Genomic DNA, 22,949 nt, shown 5'->3' on the forward strand with positions numbered 1-22,949 from the left:
GTGAGTGAGAGGAAAAGCCGTAAGCTGTAGCTTAAAGCGATAGTTCACCCAAAAATGAAAATTCTGTCATCATTCGCCCGCCCACATGTCATTTCATACCAGAATAACTTACTTTGTTCTGATAAACACAGAGAAAGATATTTGGAAGAATGTAAGGGATTTTCTATTCTGTGACATCATTGACTGCCATAGTAGGAAAAATTAAATGGTTGTCAAAGGTGCACCAGAACTGTTTGCGTTCCTAAATTCTTCAAAATAACTCACTTTGTGTTCAACAGAACAACAAAATATACATTATTTTTTTCCTACTATGGTAGTGGATGTTGTCACAGACTGACATTCTTACAAATATCTTTCTTTGTGTTAAACAGAACAAAGAAATGAATATAGGAGTGTGAGAAAATGATGACAGAATTTTTATTTTTGGGTGTACTAGTCTCGTAATTGTGTTTCAGATATTTCTCCTGAGAAAAAGAGTCTGAGATCTCACAATTGGAAGAGATCTCAATCACGTCTCAAACTGAGCTCTGATTTTTTCAAGTCTCATTTGGTTGATTGACAGGTCAGAAGGCGGTCCTTGATGCTGACCTGAGATCATCTGTTTAACAGAAGGACACACCTGCAGCAGTTGTTGTTTCCACACATGAGCACCTCTCTTCCTCCGCAGCAGATGGTGCAGTACGACTGATACCCATCGTCATCGTACTGATACGCACACTCCAGGAAGCAGTTCTGTTATGGCAGAGAACACTTCCTGCATCAGCACCAATCAGCATTCAGAACAGACTTGACTGACAGCCACAAGCGTGTGTATGTGTTTGCGTGTACCTTGCAGCTCTGACACATCGCTCCGCCAAAAAGAGGATGTTCTAATGACACGTTCAGACTTCCACAGGAAATACAGATATCTGCACACACACTATACAACATGAGATACTAGCCCTGTTTTTTAGGGGGGAGTCAAAGGTCACCACCAAAAGAAAACTCACCTTCGATATTGCGACACTTTTGTCTGATCTCACAGATGAGCCTCTCTTAAAAAACAAAAACATAAAAAATGTATGCTGGCTCGTCTGTAAGTGTTTGAGAATATTTGTGTTCGCATGTGTGTGTGTGTGTGTGAGTGATACCTCGAGTTCCCTCATCTATAATCTCTCTGATTTTAGGTTTCTCAACGCTGTTCTTCCTTGGTTTCTTGGCAGGGGGTGGAGCTGTGTACGCCGCAGCCTCAGGCTCCACCCACATCTCAGGATACACCTCCGTATAAGGGCTTCGCTCCGCTAGAAGAAACGTAATACACATAACATTGAGAAACTAAAATCACAAAAAAACTAAATAAAAGAATTGAGATTAAATAGAGAGGACAAACACTTTTTGATAAGATCTTAAAAACATATCAAACTGTGCGCTGATCTGCCAAGGTGGATATACAAATATAAATGAATGAACTCGACACAATATAAAGTTATATTTTAATGTAAACTCTTTTTCCAAGCTTAAATGATCTGATCTATCCACATTCATTTTTTTATTTGAAAACATCTGAAACCCATCTGATAAATGCAACGTAACAGTGAAACTCCATTAGAACTCAACTATGAACTGCATTTTATAGTTTATTGAAACATCAGCGGATGGAATCCAGTGGCCGGTGAGATGCAGGAACCACAGGAGGGTGAGAAAATGATGACATGTTTTATTTTGAGATCCGAACATCAAAACACTCTTCAGCGGTTGCGTTAGCATGTGTGTGTTCTATCAGTTTGTACCTGGCGGAGGCTCCAGGCCTTTGGCACCGGAGGGGAGGAACCCGGCGCTGGCCCATTCGATCATCTGTCTCGTCTGCAGTTCCACACTCTTCCCAGACTCAGAATCATCCGTGGAAACACAGACGGGGAAGGGCTTACCTGCGCGCGTGCTCGCCGTCTGATCCAAACATAAAGATTTAGCATGAACATTTGAACATTTAAGCAGAATATTATCAAAGATTAAACAGATAAAGTAGAACCTTCCGGCCATCAGAACATACGGTTAAACTTTTGTCAGTTTGTGTGACTTGCCTGTAAAACTTCATAAATGGCTTTTCTGTACATCGGCTGTTTGTTGAAGGTGGGCTGATGAAATGACGTGCAAAATGCACTCAAGGGCAACAGCTTTTCCACACACACCTGGACACAAAATTAAGAGAGAACATTCATGAATTGGTAAACTTGTAGAGCAGTGTCTTTGTCATTTTGGAAAAAAATGAATAAATGTATATGTAGATTTGTGCTTGTTTTCTCTATCTCCTCTCTGATTGGTCAACTGACTCACCACTGAGAACTTGCCATCTCCAAACCACATGACCCAGCGGGTGGCTTCCACGGCTCGACAGCGACTCGTCATCCACCACGACACGATCCTCCCGGGCCACCAGGAAAAACCCCGTAACTTGCCCCAGACAAGCTCTCCGATCCCAAACCCATGACCGTCCTGACACAAAAAAATCAAGTTCTATAAAAACCAACCAAAACTGTTCTGAAATGACTGCCATCATCGAACCTCATGTTTCTTAATTTTTTGTTTCACTCTATTGATTTTTTCTATTAAAGATCATGTTTTCGCAGGCCTGCTAAAAGTAACTTTTGCCTCTCTATCGCCATCTCTGGTCAAAACAGGTCATATTGCAAACTTACCTTTACGAAGGTGGAAAAGAATTATAAATCGAATTATAAACCAATCATAAATGAATCGGGCTAGTTTCAATGTTCTAGCTGAAAAAATGATATTGTTTATTATTAACCAAAGAAGTAAATAATTGTAATAAAAAAATTCAAATTTGAAAATGTGTATCGGTTGTTATTATGACTTAAGAGAGGAAATTTACCTCATATTCAAGATCCATGGCTGAAGTTCTCGCCATGGCTGTGTTACCACAGGCGACGGGAGGCGGCTCAGGCGTCGTGGCAACCGTTGGAGAGGCGGGGTCAGTGTGCTGCTGCTGCTGGGGTGTGGCCGTGGATGGAAGATTGATGACTGAATCCTCATCATCTTTCTGAGAATCCGCTGCCGATTGGTCGTCCATTGTGTCACTTAAGTTGGGCCCCAGTGGGGACGTCTTCTTAAAGAGAGAGACATAAACTGTTAACAAGACACACCGAAAATACAGTAAACACCATACTTTAATACGACCAAACAATGTTTCCAATGGAATTCCTTTTAGTTGTTGTTGTTTTTATATTGAGATAATGAGATGTTCTATCGCTCTGATTTCAGGTCATACTGCAAAAATCCAACAACTGCTATTTTTCAGGATCGCTCAGTTTTACGTTCCAGTTAACATGTACAGAGTGAATGTTTCAGTTTTGCATAAAGATGTAAAAGAGTTTCTCCACTCACAAGAGTAAACGAAAAGCAAATGGAAAGTATAGCGTAAAGGAAAAGTGTGCATTGATTCCAGTGTTTTTTTTCTCCAATTCCAGTTTAAACTGCAAAAACAACCGCTGCCTGAAGATGCAGAAGAGCTCTGATCGTCTCAGCAGCGTGAGACAGTGAAAACTTTCATTGCTTGAGGCAGCTGTGGTTCCTCTTTTGTGACCTTTGACAAAGAGGTCATAAGCTTCTCATATGACCTTTTACCCTGCTAAACGGCCAACCGCAGAGCAGCTAATCGCACAGAAATGCTGAAACACAGTTTGATGGGTCAATGGAGACACACAATGCACAGAACCGCAAAACACAGACACACTGCAGTATATAAGTGAAGACTTTTCACAGACACTAATGTTTTCGTACTAAAATGATGATATTTACTATGCCGTACACAGAAACGTAACCTTCCGTCACAGAAACCGGCTGACATTATAACACATAAAATAAAACACAATTTGGCTATACAATAAGCCTCTTGAATAGTGAGTACAACTTCAAAAGGCCTCAAATGTAAATTATGTATAGACATACGAAGCATAAACATTTGCATTTGTCTGCTAATTAATTTAAACGTTTCATTTTATCACTACATGTAGACACACACAAAAGCTGTTTATCCAGACTAAATTTCATTAACATTTGTTCAAACACGAATAAAACCTATTTACAATGGTATCCTCAATATAAGTTCTTCAACAGAAACCACACAAACATTTTTATTAAATACCGCACAGCACTGAAAAAACAAACAAATAATATGTATATTTATAACCAATATTTCTCTCCATCTGCCATCTTGAACGCAAAAACCTCACTGCGCTGTTTGCAATGCATTCTGGGATTGTCTCATCCATAAGGAATACAAACGATATCACCGAAATGATCTTTCACGGCAGCCTACCGATGCTTTCTACCTTTGGAAACAGCGTTCGTTTCAGGAGCTTTACGATGCTTTAAAAGGCTTCCTAGGTAGTAGGCAGATCTTGAACAGATTGTCTGTCCTCTTCCAGTCGAGTCTCCATGACGATATAGTGGTTGTGTTGGTGGTTACCCAGCAGCCCCTGGCATACAGCCCAGTGATTTAGTCCACATTGCACTTAATTATAGCTCAACACTCTATATTAAACTTTCACGTGCATAAACCAGAACTGACGCAGTCACTGATGAAGTCTGATAGATACTGAAAATAAAACCACAATGGTAATTTATTTATCTATTTACAATACTATTTTAATATAAATTCAGTCCAATGGCAACAGAGGGTTGGACACATTCTGCACATGCAAAGTGTCTGAAAACTTCTTCATGTGAAAGTGAGTGAGCTGAGCTCAACATGCCCTCTGACCCCTTCTTTAAGGCCATTGACTTTTGACCACAGTTAATGCCACTTTCAAGAGCCGAGAGCTTTATGACCATGACCCGGGCGGGATAACCTCTGACCTCACCCTCACGGTGACACTCCAGTGTCTGTCCCTCAAGTAACTTATTGCTCAGATGTTTCTCTGTCACACCTCGAGAGAAAGATGCTATAAAGCCGTTCAAAAATGTATAAAATCATCAATTTGAAAGCCAAACACTAATAAGGCCAAATGAAATACAGAGATATTTCAATACAATGTGCCGTAAAACACAAATCATATTCTCTCTCTCTTTCTGGATATGTTTACCATAGCAAACGACAGTGCCACAAGCACTTTTGTTGTACAGTATAGTAAAAAAGTATATATTTTGCACATTTTTCCATATGCAAAAAATAAATGACCTAGTGATAAAATTAGTAGTATACAATAGAGATGACATACTGCATGCATGTACTGTATACCAACAATGCAATTGTCTATTTACAGTCACAAATCATCTTCAAAACTGTTTTTACTTTCTTCACTTTTTGTCTCATTATTTAGATTATTTAGTTACACGTGTTGTAAACATTTAGTTAAAAGTATTAAAAATGCTAACTGTTATCTTTTTGCCATGTGACAACAGTGTTTACAATGACTAATACAGTTTAAAACATTTACTGTACACTGCATAGTGCACTTGGTTTGATATTTTATGTTTTTTTAATGTGGTTAAAATACACTAAATATTGCCATATGCAGTTACTGTAGCTAGTTTTCTGTACTTCTGTTACTGTACTCCTGTAATACACATCTGCAGCTGGAGTGCATTCAATGTTTGGACACACACATTCACGTGCACACACGCACTTGCACACAACTCAACAAACTATACCTCTTCTAAACACATATAAATAAAAGTACACGCTATTGTGTCTGATCGGCATTAAGTTTAAAACAGAAAGGAATGGGGGAGATGGACTATGTCTTTGTCTTGTTAACTGTGGGTGTGTCATGTGTCTCTTGTGGGGCCTGCTGATTGGTCAAAGAAGGTTTGCACACACTGGCAGAGGACCAGGCGGGTGTCCGCCGCAAAAACTGAACGTGACCACAGGAGAGTGGAATACGAGCTGAGCGCGTGTGTTTGGATTTGTTAATGATTGATTTTGCTTTCTGGGAAGGAGAGGAATTTACTAGGGAGTCTAAAATCGTCATGGATACCGTGCATTGAAAAACACGGAAAAGTTCAATTAAGTCACAATTTATGACCTTACAATGAATGAGAGAGAGAGAGAGAGAGAGAGTGAGTGAGTGAGAGAGAGAGTGAGTGAGAGATCAAGAAAGAGAGAGAAAGCAAGAGAGAGTGAGTGAGAGAAAGCGAGCGAGCGAGAGAGAAAAGCAAGAGAGAGAGAGAGAGAAAGAAAGAAAGAGAGTGAGCGCAAGCGAGAGTGAAAGCAAGAGAGAAAGAGAGAGAGAGAGACAGAGAGAAAGAGAGAGCAAGCGAGAAAGAAGAGAGAGAGCGAGAGAGAGAAAGCAAGAGAGAGAGAGAGAGAGCGAGTGAGAGAGAAAGCAAGAGAGAGAGAGAGAGAGAGAGAGAGAGAGAGAGATTTCATTACACACATAAAGCATGCATAAAAATAACACAATTACAATTTAATCTATTATATTTGTAGTGTATTTATAAACTAGATCACAACATGTGCAGTATACTCTCTCTCTCTCTCCCTCTCCTCTCTCTCTCCCTCTCTCTCTCTCCCTCTCTCTCTCTCTCTCCCTCTCTCTCTCTCTCTCTCTCTCTCCCTCTCCCTCTCTCTCTCTCCCTCTCTCTCTCTCTCTCTCCCTCTCTCTCTCCCTCTCTCTCTCTCTCTCTCCCCTCTCTCTCTCCCTCTCTCTCTCACACACATGTTTGTAATTAGGTCTTCATGAAGCAGAGAGGCTGCCAGACTTTGATGAGATCCAGAGCCTGCAGCAGTGGGCGGAGTTTCCTCTCGCTGTCCAACCCAACACAGACAAACCTCGCTGGGTGAGCCAAGGACACATCAGTCCCTGAAAGCCTCCAGCCCTAGAGCCCCTCAAAAAACACACAGTGATACTTACACAAAACACTGATTCAATCACTTGGCCTTTGAAACTGGGAAAGTGGTTTGAGAAGTTTAACTTACATCATTCATTACCAGGGCTGACTTCTGCCATGTTTGTGCACTAGTTAAAACACTCACAGAAGAGGAGATATGTACAATCTGAATGAAGTTTTAAAGCCTGTTCATACCATGGATAACTATTACTATACTACCTCAAAAAAACATTGTAGTTGTGTCCACAACACAACTACAATCATAAAACAGTCGTGATCACTTTCAGAGCAATTGTTTCCATATCATATCACATTTTATAACAAATATAAATGTAAAGAGCTCGCACATGTGTTTATTCAGCACACACGGTTATCATCCACTGATGTGTATGTACGCTAATATAGTTATCTTTATATTTATCATTCTTGGTGTGAATGAGCATTTAATCCGACAATAAGAGTACAGAATAGTACACCGTGGTATATGTAAGTGAAACTAGTTGAACTTTAAGGCGAGTCCTAACAAGTCTTTTCATTTCAAGTGTTAAATGAATGTTAGCATCAAAGACGCAATATCTCAAAAATAAACTTCACCTCGCCTAACTTTTGTCCTGTGAAACCCAAACGTACACAGCACACACCTCTACAGGAAACAGGGCCTCACAATGTGGCCGAGCACACACTTAAACACACACACACACACGTCTGAGAGGCGAGCAGACAGTGTTTAAGTAAAAGCCACCCCCCACCCTAACTTTCCACTGATGTTCACTTTCAGTTCACTGGACAAAAACACAGTCACCCACCAGCACAATGTGCATTCGACACAGCGTTTCCGCACCTACTAACTTTTCGATACAATTGTACGACAATTCCACACACACACACAATCTTTCAGTACTTTGGACTAATCGAGCCTAATTTCCACAAAACTGAATCCTCATACGTGTCATCATGAATCTGGTGTGATTGAACCACTTTTAAACGTGACCATATAAAGCAGGAAAACACAAGAACTGTGTTATAATGCACTAGATGCAAAAAAATGTATATAATCTAGTCTACAATTGACACACCTTTACATCTCAAGTCACATTTTCTCCCGAATAAAGAATTCAAGTGCTTTAACGGAGATAAAAGCGTCATGTTAATGTGCAAAACAATGCCTTTGGTTAATTATGTCACAGGAAAATATAACGCAATTATTGAACCGACATCATCTCACAAATGCTGTCGATAGACCCGGAACAAGTCTTCATCCACACACACACAATAGCGTCATTCTCTCCCTCTCTCTCTCCCTCACCTTCGCTTTCTTCCAGTTGGCGAGCAACTCCTCTCTCTCTCTGCGACTGATGTGATAAGGGTCTCCGGCCTGAAATGTCTCTCTCTGTACGGGTCGTCTCCTCAGACTGATGTCCCAGCCCTGACGGACCCTCTGCCGGCCCCCGTCGCTCTACAACACACATACAACTTTCTTACCCACCTCTAAAGTAAATCTGCTCCACTGAAGTCCAATACATTCATTCATAAAACACAAGCTGAATATTTCAAATGCGTGTACTATGTAGATTTTTTTATTTCGTAAATCAATGTATTTAAACTCTAGTGTGCAGATGCTCTTATCCACTACAGTTTTTCCTTTGTTCTTAAACGACACGTCTGTAACATGTTATACAGCCCGTAAACACATTCCGGCGGCGTGCTACAACCTACAGAAACCATATTACAGTCTTGCACGTTTGTCTGTCACATAAACACATGAAAACACACACAGTCTAGAATGTTACATCCACATGTTCTTGTGTTCTCGGTGCTTGTAATCTGCTTCCTGTGATTTGAGTCTCCTTGACTCCTGCGCGTAGTTTACATCACCAGATAGTTTATATGCAATCGCAGCAACTCTCACAGTGTGAATATTCGTGAAAACGTGTTGTATTTTCGTTTTACTCAAAGATATGTGGATGTAGATAACATTCGAGCGCTCCGGACACATCAGCACTTCTGCCGTCTTTGAACGGCCAACATTTCAGTTGTTGTGGTCACTCACAGTAAAAAGCAACATCTTTTCCAAGATGACAACATATTGTACAGCATCTGGTTGTGAAAACCGCAAGAACCTATATTCCAGAAGAAATTGAACAACCGTTCACAGATGGAAATATGTTTGTAACGTTATATTAGAGGTTTTCTGTGGTAACTTTTAATAGTCTGTTAGCTCACTCCTTCATCTTGTTTGCTTGTGTTAGTTTAGTATTAAGGGCGGGATTTACAGCTTGCGGCAGCGCAAACTCCTCGTTTGGCGTAAAAACAAAACTGTAGTTATTTACTAAAGACACGCGTTGAAAATGAGCGCTGAAAAGGCGTGGACACAGCTGTTTTGAGACTGACCTTATTGCATATGCATTTGTAGGAGTTTCCACTTCAGTTGCAAACTTTATGGGAGGAGAGTATTTAAAGGAATCACGCAACGTGATTTATATAAGTTTGCGCTGGCCATTGTAGTGGTATTTGCGGCTTTATTTAACACCCCAAAAAAAAATTCTTAACCCCAGCGCTAATATGCGCTGCTCTTGGTAGATTGGGTTGGTCATTATGATAATTAAATATAGCACTTGTGCCCTATCGTTCACCTGGCGCAAAGTTGCGCAAGTGTTTTTGCTAGTTTCAGCCCGACCCCGTTCTCATTTTCCCACCCTGCGGCGCTTTGTTAAAATAACAAATGCACTTGCGCTCATTTGTGCGCCCATGGTCGTGCTGGTCTACAAAAGAGGTGTTTTCAGGTGCAGTGTTGGTTTGGCGCGTGGAAATAGCGAATCCGCCATGACTGCCTCTTAAAGGGAATGAGAGATGACACTCTGATTGGTTTATTTCACGTTACGCCCAAAAAACACCCATTACTCATTAAGAGAACCAGGACATCCCCGGTAAGAACATGCACCCAGGCGGGCCGACCGTTTTCCCGTCGTTAAACTAGAAAAAGTGGATTCGGGGCCTAAATGTGCGCATTGTTAGTAAATCACCCAACAAATTTTCATTCCAATAGACGCTTTTCTTAAATTGCGCTCTTCAGAGATAAAACTCGACTCCATCTTAAGTCACAAAAACAGACTTGCGACTTGATTTGGACTCGTGGACAACTGACTTGAGACTCGACTTGGACTCGTATCTCATGAGACTCGTAAAAAACGCAAGTCATTTTGGTAGAACATTTCCTTCACATTCTTCCTTTACTACCCCACATGACAGCATCATATACCACATTTTTCTATTAATTCCCAATCCATTATGTTCTGCAGCAAATGTCACAACAATTCATCTCTAAACACACAAAGTCCACATTGAGTATTTACACACACGACGCATCTGGAGGACGTGTGTTCAGCATATAGTTATATAAACAAATATAATGTAGCCAAGTCTTACTTTAGTAGCTCCTGTCCAGATCATTTAAGTAGAGAAGATATGATTAAGGATGATTAACTTTGAATAGTTTAAAGCAGTATTAATTTTGTTGACGAAAACAAAGACGAAAAATATTCGTTAACAACATATTTTCACTGACGAAAACGAGACGATAACAAAATAAAAATAACGAAAAATGCAAAAAATAAAATACTGACATTTTCGTCAACTTATGAAAACATATCTGGCCCTCTTACACCATGTCAACACCAGACACGACTGACTCTTTACGACAACGGCTTGATATTAAGGTGTTTGTCGTGCCGCGTCGCACTCCATCATGTGGTGGACAACATTTAAAAGTAAAATGGGTTCCAATATGTTCTATTGTCTTCTATCGTGTTGCGTTGATCCGCGTCTGGTGTAGACACGGTGTTACCCTATTTTGCCCTGTTTAGTTGTTTGGTAGATGTTTGGGTTTCAAAACAAAACACAACATTTGGTATGTCCTTCCAAAACCTTGTATCTCTATATTTCTTAATTTTCTTTTGTTGCCATAAATCATTATTACTAATCACCCTTTATTTTTTGTCACTGGGGTTTGTAAATAAACAATTGAATGTGTCATTTACACTTACATTTATGCATTTGGCAGATGCTTTTATCCAAAGCGACTTACGTTGCATTATACTATATATTTGTATCAAAGTACATGCAATCTCTGGGTTGAACCCATGACCTTGGCGATGCTAGCGCTATGCTCTAACCACTGAGCTACAGGAAAGCTCAAAGTATCAAAAAGTTCTCGTCAACTTTGACAACAAAAGATTTGTATTTTGATACTGTATAGATCTTAAAAAGCTTTAACTCAAACAGGCATGTTTGTGGAAAGGCTGCTGGGGTCCTCACCTCTCCTCTGCTGGTGTCACTGCTGGTGTCATCGTCTTCCATATCTGCAAGACATACATGAAGATCATTTAAAGAACAAACTAAATACACAAACAGGAATAAAAAATAAACACTAAAAAGGTTTGTGTCAAGATTTCTTATCAAGTGGTGTTTCTCAAAACACTTCCAAAGGAGACTTAAAAATTATTTAAAACAAGACAAAACAAGCATTAAAATAAGCAAAATTCCCGATCATATTCTATTTATATTCATATAACAAATACACCTAGCTCTAGAACATTTTATTGTGTAAAAATTAAGACGGCGGAGCCTTCAAATATTGTTGTGGACAGCGGGGCCTTGAAGTCAAAATGTCCTAAAAAATCAGCTGATGTCAAGAAATTAGCTTTGGGTTTTGTGGTTTTAAGTTGATAGCGTGTGTGATAATATTTGGTGATCCATTCTCTCAGCACTGCGGTGGCAACAAACATTTACATTACATTTACGGCATTTGGCAGACGCTTTTATCCAAAGCGACTTACATTGCTTTTATCCTATACATTTTACATAGGTATTTGCAATCCCCTGGGATTGAACCCACAACCTTGCGTTGTTAATGCAATGCTCTTACCACTGAGCTACAGGAAAGCTCAGCTTCGAATTAGCATAAAATGTCAGCACTATTAAATGTTGTTTAAACGCATCCTTTAGAATTGGTTGAAAGCTCATCTCTTCCGTCAGCACCTGTCAGCATCTCTAGGGGTGTAACGGTACTTCGTATTTTGATATGCAAAAATGTTACGATGCATATCGTGGAGAGATGCCGATATTTTACGATATATTTAATTCTATTCGCTGAGCGGTCAAGACGCTACCTACTCTGCGCCAGCGCGTCACATGTGCTTACCCCACATATTCGCTCGAGAGAGAAGTCTCTGGGAGAAGAGGAAGCACTAGACACAATCTGTCTCTTCACATGCTTTAAAGAGCGTCTTACTTTTCTTCAAAATCGCCAGTAAAACACAGCGAACTTGAAGCATGACTGCAGGCGAGTCAACATGCAACTCATTTCAAAGTCAGGCACAAACGTGTTCATATGCCAATGTTAATTTATCCGCTAACTTGAGCTGCTGCATAACGTGATATTCAACATAAAGTAAGCCAAAAGACACCAGCGCTGTTGAGATCATAGAAGTGATGAAGGGAGTCGTACTGTATATTAAAAGATTGAATGACATGCTAAAAAAAGTATGTGATTTGCATAATTGAAGAAATGTAATACAGTTTATGTAATTTATCTTTTTGAAAGATTAGATTTTTCTCATTCATTACCATCTCAAGCAAAGGCCGTGCAAAGACATTAGCCAATGGCGTTTGAGTGTGAGCTCTATCAGAGCGTCTCATTGGTTGAACGTGCTGAATGAATACGGCCTACACGAACGAGTCAATGGAGTCAAAATGACACTGAATGAACTGGTATGTGTCATTCATGATCTAATATTCTCTGTGTTGCGATAATGCATGTCCAGTAGTTACTGAACTATTCTGAAAAATAAAGGCAATGACTTGGTTAAATTTAATTCTTAGGTAAAGTAAATTGTGTCAAAACGTTAAATTTTTTGTCTAAAACATTTAATAACACCAATTAAATGAGTTAATCCAGATAGATTTTAGTAGACTACTATAATGCAGATTTTATCGACTAAAAGTAGACTCAAATATGACTATAAACTAGATAGGTTGAGATGACTAAAACTAAATTACATTTTAGTCAAAAGACTATGACTAAAATTAAATCAAAATTTGCTGTCAAAATTGACAATGATCTTAATTCTAATTTCAGTTAAACCTTAAAATGTTAACATTCTTTATTAAATTGTATGTGCAAAAAAAGTTACCAAATTGTTAATATTTTGAAAATAAATGTTATTTGAATTTCAGTTTCATTTTTAAATTTTGTTCAAAATATCGAGATGTAGGGATGAGTCACGAATTTCGAATATTCAATTCGTTTATTTAGTTATAGAATTTCGAATAGTGTGTGCGATCTTAAAAAAATTGCTGTGTTTTCACGCATAATGCGTTCATGTAACCAAAGGGTAGCGCTGCCAATAACGACGAACCTAAAACCTTAAAGCTGTCAATCAAGAGACAGTAGAGGAAAACATTTTCTCACAAGAATTGGCAACGAAGTTACGCACACTGTAGACCGGCGTGGCATAAAGGAAACGGTAAATTGAGACGATGTCACGATGAAACGAGTTCTGTGTGGAGGTCCTTTAATAAAATGAATGAGAATAAAGTGCAGTGCAAACTTTGCAATGCAAAGCTGGCTTATCATGGATCAACAACTACGATGCACAATCATTTGAGGGCGAAGCACCCAACAGATCCATCCACAGGTCAGCAATCAGTTGCTAGTTTATGGTCAGACCAACTAATTTGGATGCCAGACGGGCGAAGCAAATAACGACTCTAACTAGCAAGATGATCGCTAAGGATGTGCTTACGATCGGCTTTGTCGGAGGAGAGGGTTTTAAAAATCTAATGGAGTTTGTTCGGCCCGAGTTACTGTTAGTCTGGAAAAACGATCACTGCCAGACTGGAGAAACTTTTTCATGACAATAGAAACTGAAGCCGTTTGAGCTATTAATTCATGAAATCGTTCCGAACTGTAAATAAATGCCGTCATTCGGTTAATATGTTTTAACACGTGTTAAGTCTGGTCTAAAATCTTTATGGTTTTAATATATTTTCTATGATCAATCACACTGTTTTTTAGTTAATATGAATGTGCATGCTCATATTTTACAAGGAAATGTTCTAGCATTATGAGTGGTTGATGCTGATCGACGTACTGTTAATAAGAGCCGTCATTCGGTTGTTAATATATTAATGTTTCATGCCTTTTTCATATTACATAAAGCAGTGTGCCGTCATACGGATTTAAAGCGTAAATGTTCTCTCTCTCTCTCTCTACGTTTGTGTGTGTGTAATACTGTAAATGCGTCCATGTGGGGGAGGGGTGCGAATTTAGAATAATTTTCGAATAGTTCTCATCGATCTTCGAATATTATTTTTGCTTTAAATGCCCATCACTATGGGCATGTGAGATGTGTATCGTGAACCCAGAATCGTGTATCGTATCGTGAACCCAGAATCGAGATATGTATGGAATCGTGAGTTGAGAGTATAGTTACACCCCTAGTCATTTCTGGTTTCTATATCTTTTCTACTCTATCTATATATAAAAAAAGCATGCTTACTTAAACATTGATAAACTAAACTTAGCTCTGTACACTGTAGTAGGCTTTGTGAGACATGTTCTTATTGCACTTATGCTTTCTGTTGTCCTAATGTTGACCCAATTGCTTCCATTGTTTACGATTTAAGTCACTTTGGATAAAAGCGTCTGTTAAATGACTAAATATAAATGATGTAAATGTTTAAGAAACTAGACTGTGGCCAGGACAGATTGAATAATAGACGGGTGACTAACGTCTCTCCGGGTGTTCAAGTTTCCGTCGCCCTCGCTTTTTCCTTGGAGTGGAAGGGGCGGAGTCCTCATCTGGTCCAGGGGGCGTATCTGCGCCATTCCGATGGGTGGACTCAGGAGAGGAGTCATTCCGTTCCAGGTTTTTCTGCAAAACCCGCAGCTCTGTGTCACCGTTACACCCCTCCTGTTTCATAAAGGCCACGCCTTCAGCCACACGCCCACAGCTATCCACCTAACACAACAGAGACAGAGAGGATCAATAGAAGGAATATTTAAATGGTGTATAGATTAAAACGTCCGTGAAATGAGTGTGTATGTGTCATAAAGCGAGCAAGAGTAGATAAATGAGTGTTTGAGCAGAAGGGACGGTACCGACTTTACCAATGCAGTGCTGATTTTCTTCGACCTTAGATGTTTCAATTGACGAACATGTAATTATAACGTGAATAGACTTAATTTGCATTTTACAACGATTTAGCAGAAACGCAGTAAAATGTTTAAGGGGTGCTGTGATCTCCTGGATGTCCTATGGTGTGACGCTGTCTGTTAACTTTATGACGAAGAATAAAAAAAAAAAAATCAGAATGCTGAGTGAGTTTTACTGCTATCTGCTAGTTAAATGACGACAAACTTACACACACATACATAGGAATCAATGCAGTCGCACACGCTAGCGGTTGTTGGTTTAATTAGCAGGATTGACGTTGGGTTACTACGTTCTTATGCTGCTGGCGTTTTCTCTAATCTACAGGTGAGAAACTCCATAAACTTTAAACAGCCTGCAGGTGTTTCAATGCCAACACACACACAGTTTGTTTTTTCCCTTCGGTAATGACTGGTAATATATTCCACATTTCCGCAATGAACGCAAACATTTTGAGCGACGAAATTCCATTTCACGCGCTTATTTTGTACCGAAACATACTAGAATGTGATTTATGTATGACACAATGCGCAATGCATTCTCATCTGCACCACAAGAGGCGACAAAGCCCGCCGGCATAGGTGCGTCTATAAGATGTCTGGAATACATCTGCTGTGTAAAAACATCTGATCAACGTGTTAGAAAAGGCAGTTTACATTCTAAATCGTAAACATCTTACAGGCATCCTTAGGATGTCTATAGACGTAAAGCAGATGAGCAAACAACCAAAAACATATTTCTTGCAGATGTAAATGCATATGTCAAATAAACGTCTCCCAGATGTACAGTATGTGTGCTTTTAGGGAGGCTGTCGTTCATTTCACAACAATGCGTGTCAGGATCAGGTCATTCAGCAGAGCGACTGTATGTTAAAGCGATTCTGACATGCGATCCACAAGAGTGTGTTTAACATTCTTCTACTAAATAAACTCTTCATGTTTTAAGTTCCCGTGATTCTCCAGACAGCAGCTGTGTGAAGATGACAGCGCACCTGTGATGTTTTTATTATACGTCTGCTGTAGTAAATCTTTCGTCTTATCTGACACTTTCACTGAAACAAATGTGTGACTTGTTCCAGAACTGATCTAAGTATGACAACACATACAGAGATCCAAAACTTCAACTGTGAGACTTGGTGACACACATTTACAATTCTGACACTTTTTTTGTCTAGCAACATGACTGTCTGGCAACGTAACAAGAATCTTGTGTACACGATTACATAATACATTTCCAGTTAAATTTAGTAACAGTTGTTTCTAAATGGAGCTTGTTGTGGCGAATCGATTCTGGAGTCTCTAAAGGGATAGTTCACCCAAAAATGAAAATTCTTTAATCAAATGGTTGTCAACATGGAGGCCGATGCCAATAAGGGGGCCTCAGGATGACTAAAAATGTAAAATAAGCATTGAAATACATTTTAAAATTACCAAAAAACAAGATTTGTTATTATTTTATGTTGAAAAAACACTTTTCAAGCTCTTAGTTTTATTCGGCAGTAATTTTGAGGATTTTGGAGCAGGAGGGGGGCCTTTAAATATTATTGAATACATTGGGGGGGCTTGAAGTCCAAAAGTTTGAGAAACCCTGCTTTAATCATTTCCTTGCTCTCATGTCATTCTGGATCTGTCTGACTTTCTATCTTCTGCAGAACACAAAAGATGATATTTTGAAGAATGTTGATAACCACGCAATAATGGCCCTGATTGATATCCATTGTATGGACACCAAACCACTAAGCCATTTCTCAAAATATCTTCATTGCTGCTCCACCGAAGAAAAAGTACCACATTCTCACTGTTATGTAATAAGATTGAATTTCTCTGAAATGTAACAAATTCAATTCCACTTCCTGTACTTCCACTTCAAATTCAATTCAACATCCTGTAGGGTAAAGTCCATTCAAATTTAATTGAATTAAATTCTGAATTTTGCACAGACCTGGTATACAGGATTTGAATGACATGAGGGTGAATAAATAATGAAGAAGTTTTATTTCTGGGTGAAGTGACAACACAGCATCATTATTTTCTCAACATCATGGGGTTTCAAAGCATTTCTTTCTCAAGTGAAACACAAAGGTAAACACACAACAAATCTAATACCAAACGTACATCTAAAGATTTCTGAATAACATCCATAAATTCATTCTTCTATAAACTAAAGGCATCATTTTTGTAAAACCTGGTTTTTACAGACGACTTAAATTGATTCTGCTCGTGTTTTATGAATGAGGCCTAGTGACGGCAAACCTGACACAACATGTCCTGAGACAAAATGCTACATAGGCGCCAATGAGATCTAAAAGGCTTAGTTTTTCAATGAATTTGGTGAGTTCAAATGCGTTGCAACACTACACTAGAAATACGGTGTGCTTTTTATACCTTATGGTGAAAAAAAACGAGAGCAAGAACTACCAGACTTCCTCTTTTGTGTTCTTCAAAAGCAACCGCGTACAGGCTTAGAAAAACATCGACACGCCGCACACATCAAACACATATTCTACTTTACAGATCATTCAAACGTTCTGACACAACCACTCAATTTATTCATAATTTTTGTCATATTGAAGAACAAAAGTAAAGTCATCACAACTTTGCAACAACACAAATGTAAATATCAAAATGCAGCAACCAAAAAATCTTGAAAACGTATGCAACGGGAGCTCCTTCAAAGCAGTTTACACATCTGCACATTCTCTCATTCAGTTCATGAGGTGCATTCTGGGAAAGTGCTGAAAAAGTATTTTAACTTTATCTATAAAAAATGGAAATGAATGCATAAACACACCTGTGTCTTTGCCTTCGAAACCTATTCCATTGTTACACACATAAATTTAGTCGCGTAGACACATTTAAGTTCGATCGCAAAAGTTTTCTTCCTCTCGGAACAGGTACGGTATGAACATTCAGCATCTGTTCTTGCACAGAAACCCTGACAGTTTCATCATTTTTAACAGTTCACAACATTGTAGACAACTTACCATGATCATAGACAACGCAACACGTTTCCCCAGAGTCCACCTGCCTCTGTCTCTCTCTCTCTAACACTGCCTCCGTCTATATCCCTTTGTCTTTGACTTCAGACTTCCGTCTGGTCATGTGATCAAAACTGCAGCAACTGCACATTTCCTGTGCCTCTCATTCAACTCATGTAAAGACGCCCTCCTCGCTCTCAGCTCTGCATGGGGGGCCGTTAGCGGTGCGTTTTCACTCACAGGTAGCGACGCCTCACGGGCGACATCAGGAAAGCGTGGCGCTTTAAAGGGGCCGTCCCTGTCGCTGGCGATCTGATGGAATCAATAACGTACGTCTGTGTCTGTGTGTTCGCTTTGGGATGAAAGGAACGTTTTACCTCAAGGGAAAATTCTGCCGACTTGTACTCGCCCTCGCAGCGTTCCAAACCGTTACGACTTTTCATCGCGTGGAACAGAAATGGAGAAGTTAAAGTGATATCTTGTATAAAAAGGAATATTCTGTCATCATTTACTCAACCTCAAGTTGTTTCAAACCCATATAAAATTGAACAGAAGGAAAGATATTAAGGAAGAATGTCTGCAACTGAGATTTCAATACAAAATAATTGTTTATACATATATATATATATATATATATATATATATATATATATATATATATTTTGAGGAATTTAGGAAAAGCAAAAAGTTCTGGGGCGACATTTTTTTCTATTATGGCAGTCAATGATGCCCCAGACATGTCAGTTGCTAACATTCTTCCAAACATCTTTCTTTGTGTTCCATAGAACAAACCAATGTATACAGTGAGTAATTCGTGAACAAATTTTTAGGTGAAATATCCCTTTAAGAAGGCCGTCCTGGGTTGTGTTGAGTAACAACGAAAGTAGAAGGGGACAACTGCTGTAATTTTCATGATAGAACGACATTATTTTATTTGGGGCCCAACATTTATCCACTGAATAAGTAGATCATTTCACTACAATTATGAGCGTGTGTTTCTTTTTGTGTGTATGCTCGTGTGTGTACTCACAACTGGTGCTTTGCGTTTCCGAGCGGGCCGTCCGACTCTCCGTGGTGGCGTTTCCATCGGTTTCTTTGCCTGTGTGAGGTCGCACACTTCTTGTTCCATCGCTGGAATCTACAAAAGCACATCATTACAACAAAATAAAAGCATGCATTCTTTGTTTCTCACTTTCATAAACATCTGCTATGTAAAAGGACTGTTTTTGAACTAGCTATAAATTGAATTTAAAATAGAAATTGAACTGTTGAACTGTTGTCACTGATTTTCCATGCTGTATAAACAATAAACCACCTCTTTGTATTTTAAGAATTCCCTCAGTTTTTTAGGAACACACACACACACACTGATGACCCACTCAGACCAGAGGACAGCGGTTACTAAGGTGAAAATACTGCTTAGCAACTGTCTCCAGCAGGTCATGATGCTGCTCAACTGAACAAGACAATGAGGTCATTTGCCCAGCAACCATCCCAATGTCTAATGAGGTTATTTATTCACTACTGTTATCACACGCAACCATAAAACGGCGACACACACATTGTGCAGCTTTAACTCATCTGCTCTCTCTCTCTCACTTATAAACTATTCTGGCTTAACCTTTAAAGCTAAATGTCGTTTAAACAGCTCTCTCGGGTCAAGGGTCACTAAGGGAGTCTTTCTGCTAATGATGACCATATTACAGCCGTTGTGAGACTGTCTAACCTACCTGACTGGGTGTTAATAGTCATTAAATATTAAACGAAAATCCCATATAGAAATGGAAAGGCCAAACCATTCACCCAAACACAAACAGACAGACCTTTGTCACTTCTAACAGACGCCATAGTTTTCATACTACAATCATGATTTTAACAATGGACAGTTTCATTGGACCCACGCACCTGGCCCGTAGTTAACTTCCGGTCTGTCTATTGATTATTAATATAACTATTTATATCTTGATCAATTTATATGAGCATTAATTTATATAAATTTGATTATATACATTATTATATTAAATGAACAATTAGTTGAATTTTAATGTAGATTAATTTATTTAATATACCAATTTGTTGAATGGGTATTTTAACGTTGCATTAATGTTCAGCCAAGTGACAGTTCTTCTACTGGTGACCCAAAATAATACTGGCTAGACATACTATTAACTTGCTTGGTAATGTTATATACTTATTATTTCTTTAGCTTGTTTTCATAAATAATCTAAAGGGACAGAAGAAAAGTGTGCATGCGCAGTATTGATTGTTTATGTTGTTGCTTTGATACGTCTATGCACATATCCCCTGTTTTGTTATGGTTGTGACATATACTCCGTTATTCTCTTAAATGTAGAAAGATTTTAAAAGATTTGGTTAATTTTTATAGTTTTTGGTGAGAACTATATGGCTTGTTTCCATATGAGGACATTTCTACATTTTGTCATATTTAGCTCAGAACTAACAGATTTGGAAGTAGAGGATTAATGCACGGCTAGCCGTGGATTATCCTTTACTTAGTCTAGGGAAAAATTTGTTAGTTTTGGAGGCGAAGAACCACCCGACTCGAAGTGGATTAGTCTGGGGACAAATTTGTTAGATGTGGAGGCGAAGAACCATCCCACACAAATTGGATTAATATCCATTAATGCACGTATGGCCGTGGGATATCTCACTTATACCATGGTTATTTGCCAAGTTAAAGCTTTTATTGATGTTTACAGTGTAATTTTAGATCAAACAGTATTTTGTCAGTAAATTTTTTATGTTATCAAACTGACTGAAGCTATCCGTGCGTTAAAGGCTTTTAATGCACACCTTCCAGCCAATCAGAAGCCAGCATTCAAACAGACCACGGTACAAAGCTAAGTAACCACACACACACACACACGAGTCATAAACTGTAACGGTTATTTCATCATTTAGACTTTCGGTGGAGCAGTGGAGCGTGTGGAGATGTGCTGGACGGATGAACTGCTAATACTCTGCACTGAATTAACCCTTTCAGTAATCATACAGATACTGCATACGGTGGGCTGCGAACATCTGACTACAATAAAGAAAATCAAGTTAACCACAAGCTGACCTGAAGAAGGAATTTCGTATCATCCATTTTGGTATGTTGCTCTTCTGTGCTCCAGCATGCATGAACTCCAGAAGTTTGTGCAAAACACGATGATCTGTTATCCCAGCGGGATTTGAGACTACCAAAAAGCATTTTGTGTGCCTCAATTACACAAAGTAATGTAAACTTGACTTGAATTGAATTCCTGTTCGGTGCCACTGGTCAACCACACATGATTAAATCTGTCTTAATGTGATAAAAAGTGATAACCAAAAATAAAAATTCTGTTTAACATTAAACATGTTTTATGAGCACAAATAAAGATATTTAGGTGACATCCGAGAGATTTCCAGGCCTCCTCATATACCTATGGGTTAAAGTAGATGTCAAAAATTTGTGCGAAAAACAAACCCCAAAACTTTAATGGATATATTCTCCTCTGTCTTGTCAGTTCTCAACAGCACTTTGACGTATGCGCATTCGGTTGGGCAAGTTTTCCTCAATAGTGAAATCTTCAGACATTTTTTGAAGATCATGGGGCCAATGCTGTTTGGTTAACCAACTTATATCTTCTTTTGTGCTCTGCATTAAAAGGTAATACAGATTTGAAATGACATGAGTATGAATGAAAGATGAAAAAAAAAAATTGGGGGGTGAACAATCCCTTTAATACTCTTTTACGAAATGGCAATTTTAAATAAGGGATAAGGCACTGTTAGATGTGCTATACTAAAACAAAGTAAAATGTTGTTTTTGTTAGTAATGCAGTAGGCCGATATTGTTGTAATAAATTCAATCGAAACAGATTTGGTTTTGAATTAACCAGACTGAGAATACTACACATCCGAATAGGATTGTTGGTTAAATATTGTCAAACATTTTTCACATGATATTCCATCGTACAGTATTGTATAATATACAATCAGAACATCTGAGTAATGCAACATCATTCCGGTTTTGTCATCTCCCGACTATTTCTGTCATCAGCAGGTTATTTTGGGCCACTGCTGTTGCCAAGCAACCAGACTGGGCCGAGGACAGGAGGTTCCCTGATGTATTGAGTCTGTTGGGTCCAGCAACTCTCTCTCTCTCTCTCTCCATCTCTGTGTAGATCTACGCACACTCAAACTCACAGATAAAATGACTAAAGAAAATCTGTCCTAATGCTTCATTATATTGTAGTCCAATGTCATAACATATCCCATTATCTCCTTCTGATCTGTTAGGAAATGACTTCTTGTGCAAAGGACATATTGAATTTGTCATTATTTTTTCATCCTCGCGCTTCAAAATGACTCTTTTATGAAACACAAATGATAAGTTTGAGAAATGTCTCAGTGGTTTATGCCCCAACAGGGAAAGTCAATGGGGTTGAAATGTTGTCTGGTTACCAACATTCTTCAAATTATCTTCTTTTTTTCATTATGGAATAAACAGGCCGTGTCATCCGTACTACATCAGCAAATAAGTAACTTCATCGGGGTTGACAGAGGCTGACAAAATGAGTGAAGGAATAAAAAGCAAACACAATTAACACACACATTCACAATCTCAAACATACACACCTTCTGCCCAGGTCACAATTGATTCCTGAATGTCTTGTAACTCATTTACCTGTTCAACAGACCCTAAGTCAACTCCTGCAAACAAACCGTGACACAGCTTTACTCCGTACACATTAACAGAAAACTCCAGACTGTTAATGGTTAAAAACTTTTCTGTCCATCATTAATGGCCTTATTTTCAAGTAAACTGACTTTCATCCTGCAAGAAACCCTTCTGACATCTACACCAGCCACATTTCTCAAAATACATGAGTTCAAACCTCTGGCCTTCCTGACAACAACATAAGATTGGCGAACTTCTCTCCTCT

At 38.9% G+C, this 22,949-nt stretch overlaps 1 protein-coding gene across 2 annotated transcripts in view; it reads right to left on the reverse strand.

Moving 5' to 3' along the window:
• dnmt3aa (DNA (cytosine-5-)-methyltransferase 3 alpha a) overlaps window positions 1-22,949 on the reverse strand; it is a 39,041-nt gene that overhangs the window by 11,670 nt on the left and 4,422 nt on the right. Inside the window, exons 3-14 of one of the 2 annotated variants that reach the window (XM_056763904.1) lie at window positions 19,046-19,153; window positions 14,618-14,846; window positions 11,140-11,183; window positions 8,132-8,281; window positions 2,867-3,100; window positions 2,314-2,472; window positions 2,061-2,168; window positions 1,770-1,926; window positions 1,131-1,280; window positions 990-1,034; window positions 829-908; window positions 620-732 (exon numbers count right to left, since the gene is read on the reverse strand). In XM_056763904.1, coding sequence (XP_056619882.1) covers window positions 620-732; window positions 829-908; window positions 990-1,034; window positions 1,131-1,280; window positions 1,770-1,926; window positions 2,061-2,168; window positions 2,314-2,472; window positions 2,867-3,100; window positions 8,132-8,281; window positions 11,140-11,183; window positions 14,618-14,846; window positions 19,046-19,153 — 1,577 coding nt within the window. The remainder of the gene's footprint in view (window positions 1-619; window positions 733-828; window positions 909-989; window positions 1,035-1,130; window positions 1,281-1,769; window positions 1,927-2,060; window positions 2,169-2,313; window positions 2,473-2,866; window positions 3,101-8,131; window positions 8,282-11,139; window positions 11,184-14,617; window positions 14,847-19,045; window positions 19,154-22,949) is intronic. The other variant, XM_056763905.1, reaches the window with a different exon arrangement.

This window comes from Triplophysa dalaica, chromosome 13 (assembly GCF_015846415.1).
Source record: "Triplophysa dalaica isolate WHDGS20190420 chromosome 13, ASM1584641v1, whole genome shotgun sequence".
NCBI classification, from domain to species: Eukaryota; Metazoa; Chordata; class Actinopteri; order Cypriniformes; family Nemacheilidae; genus Triplophysa; species Triplophysa dalaica.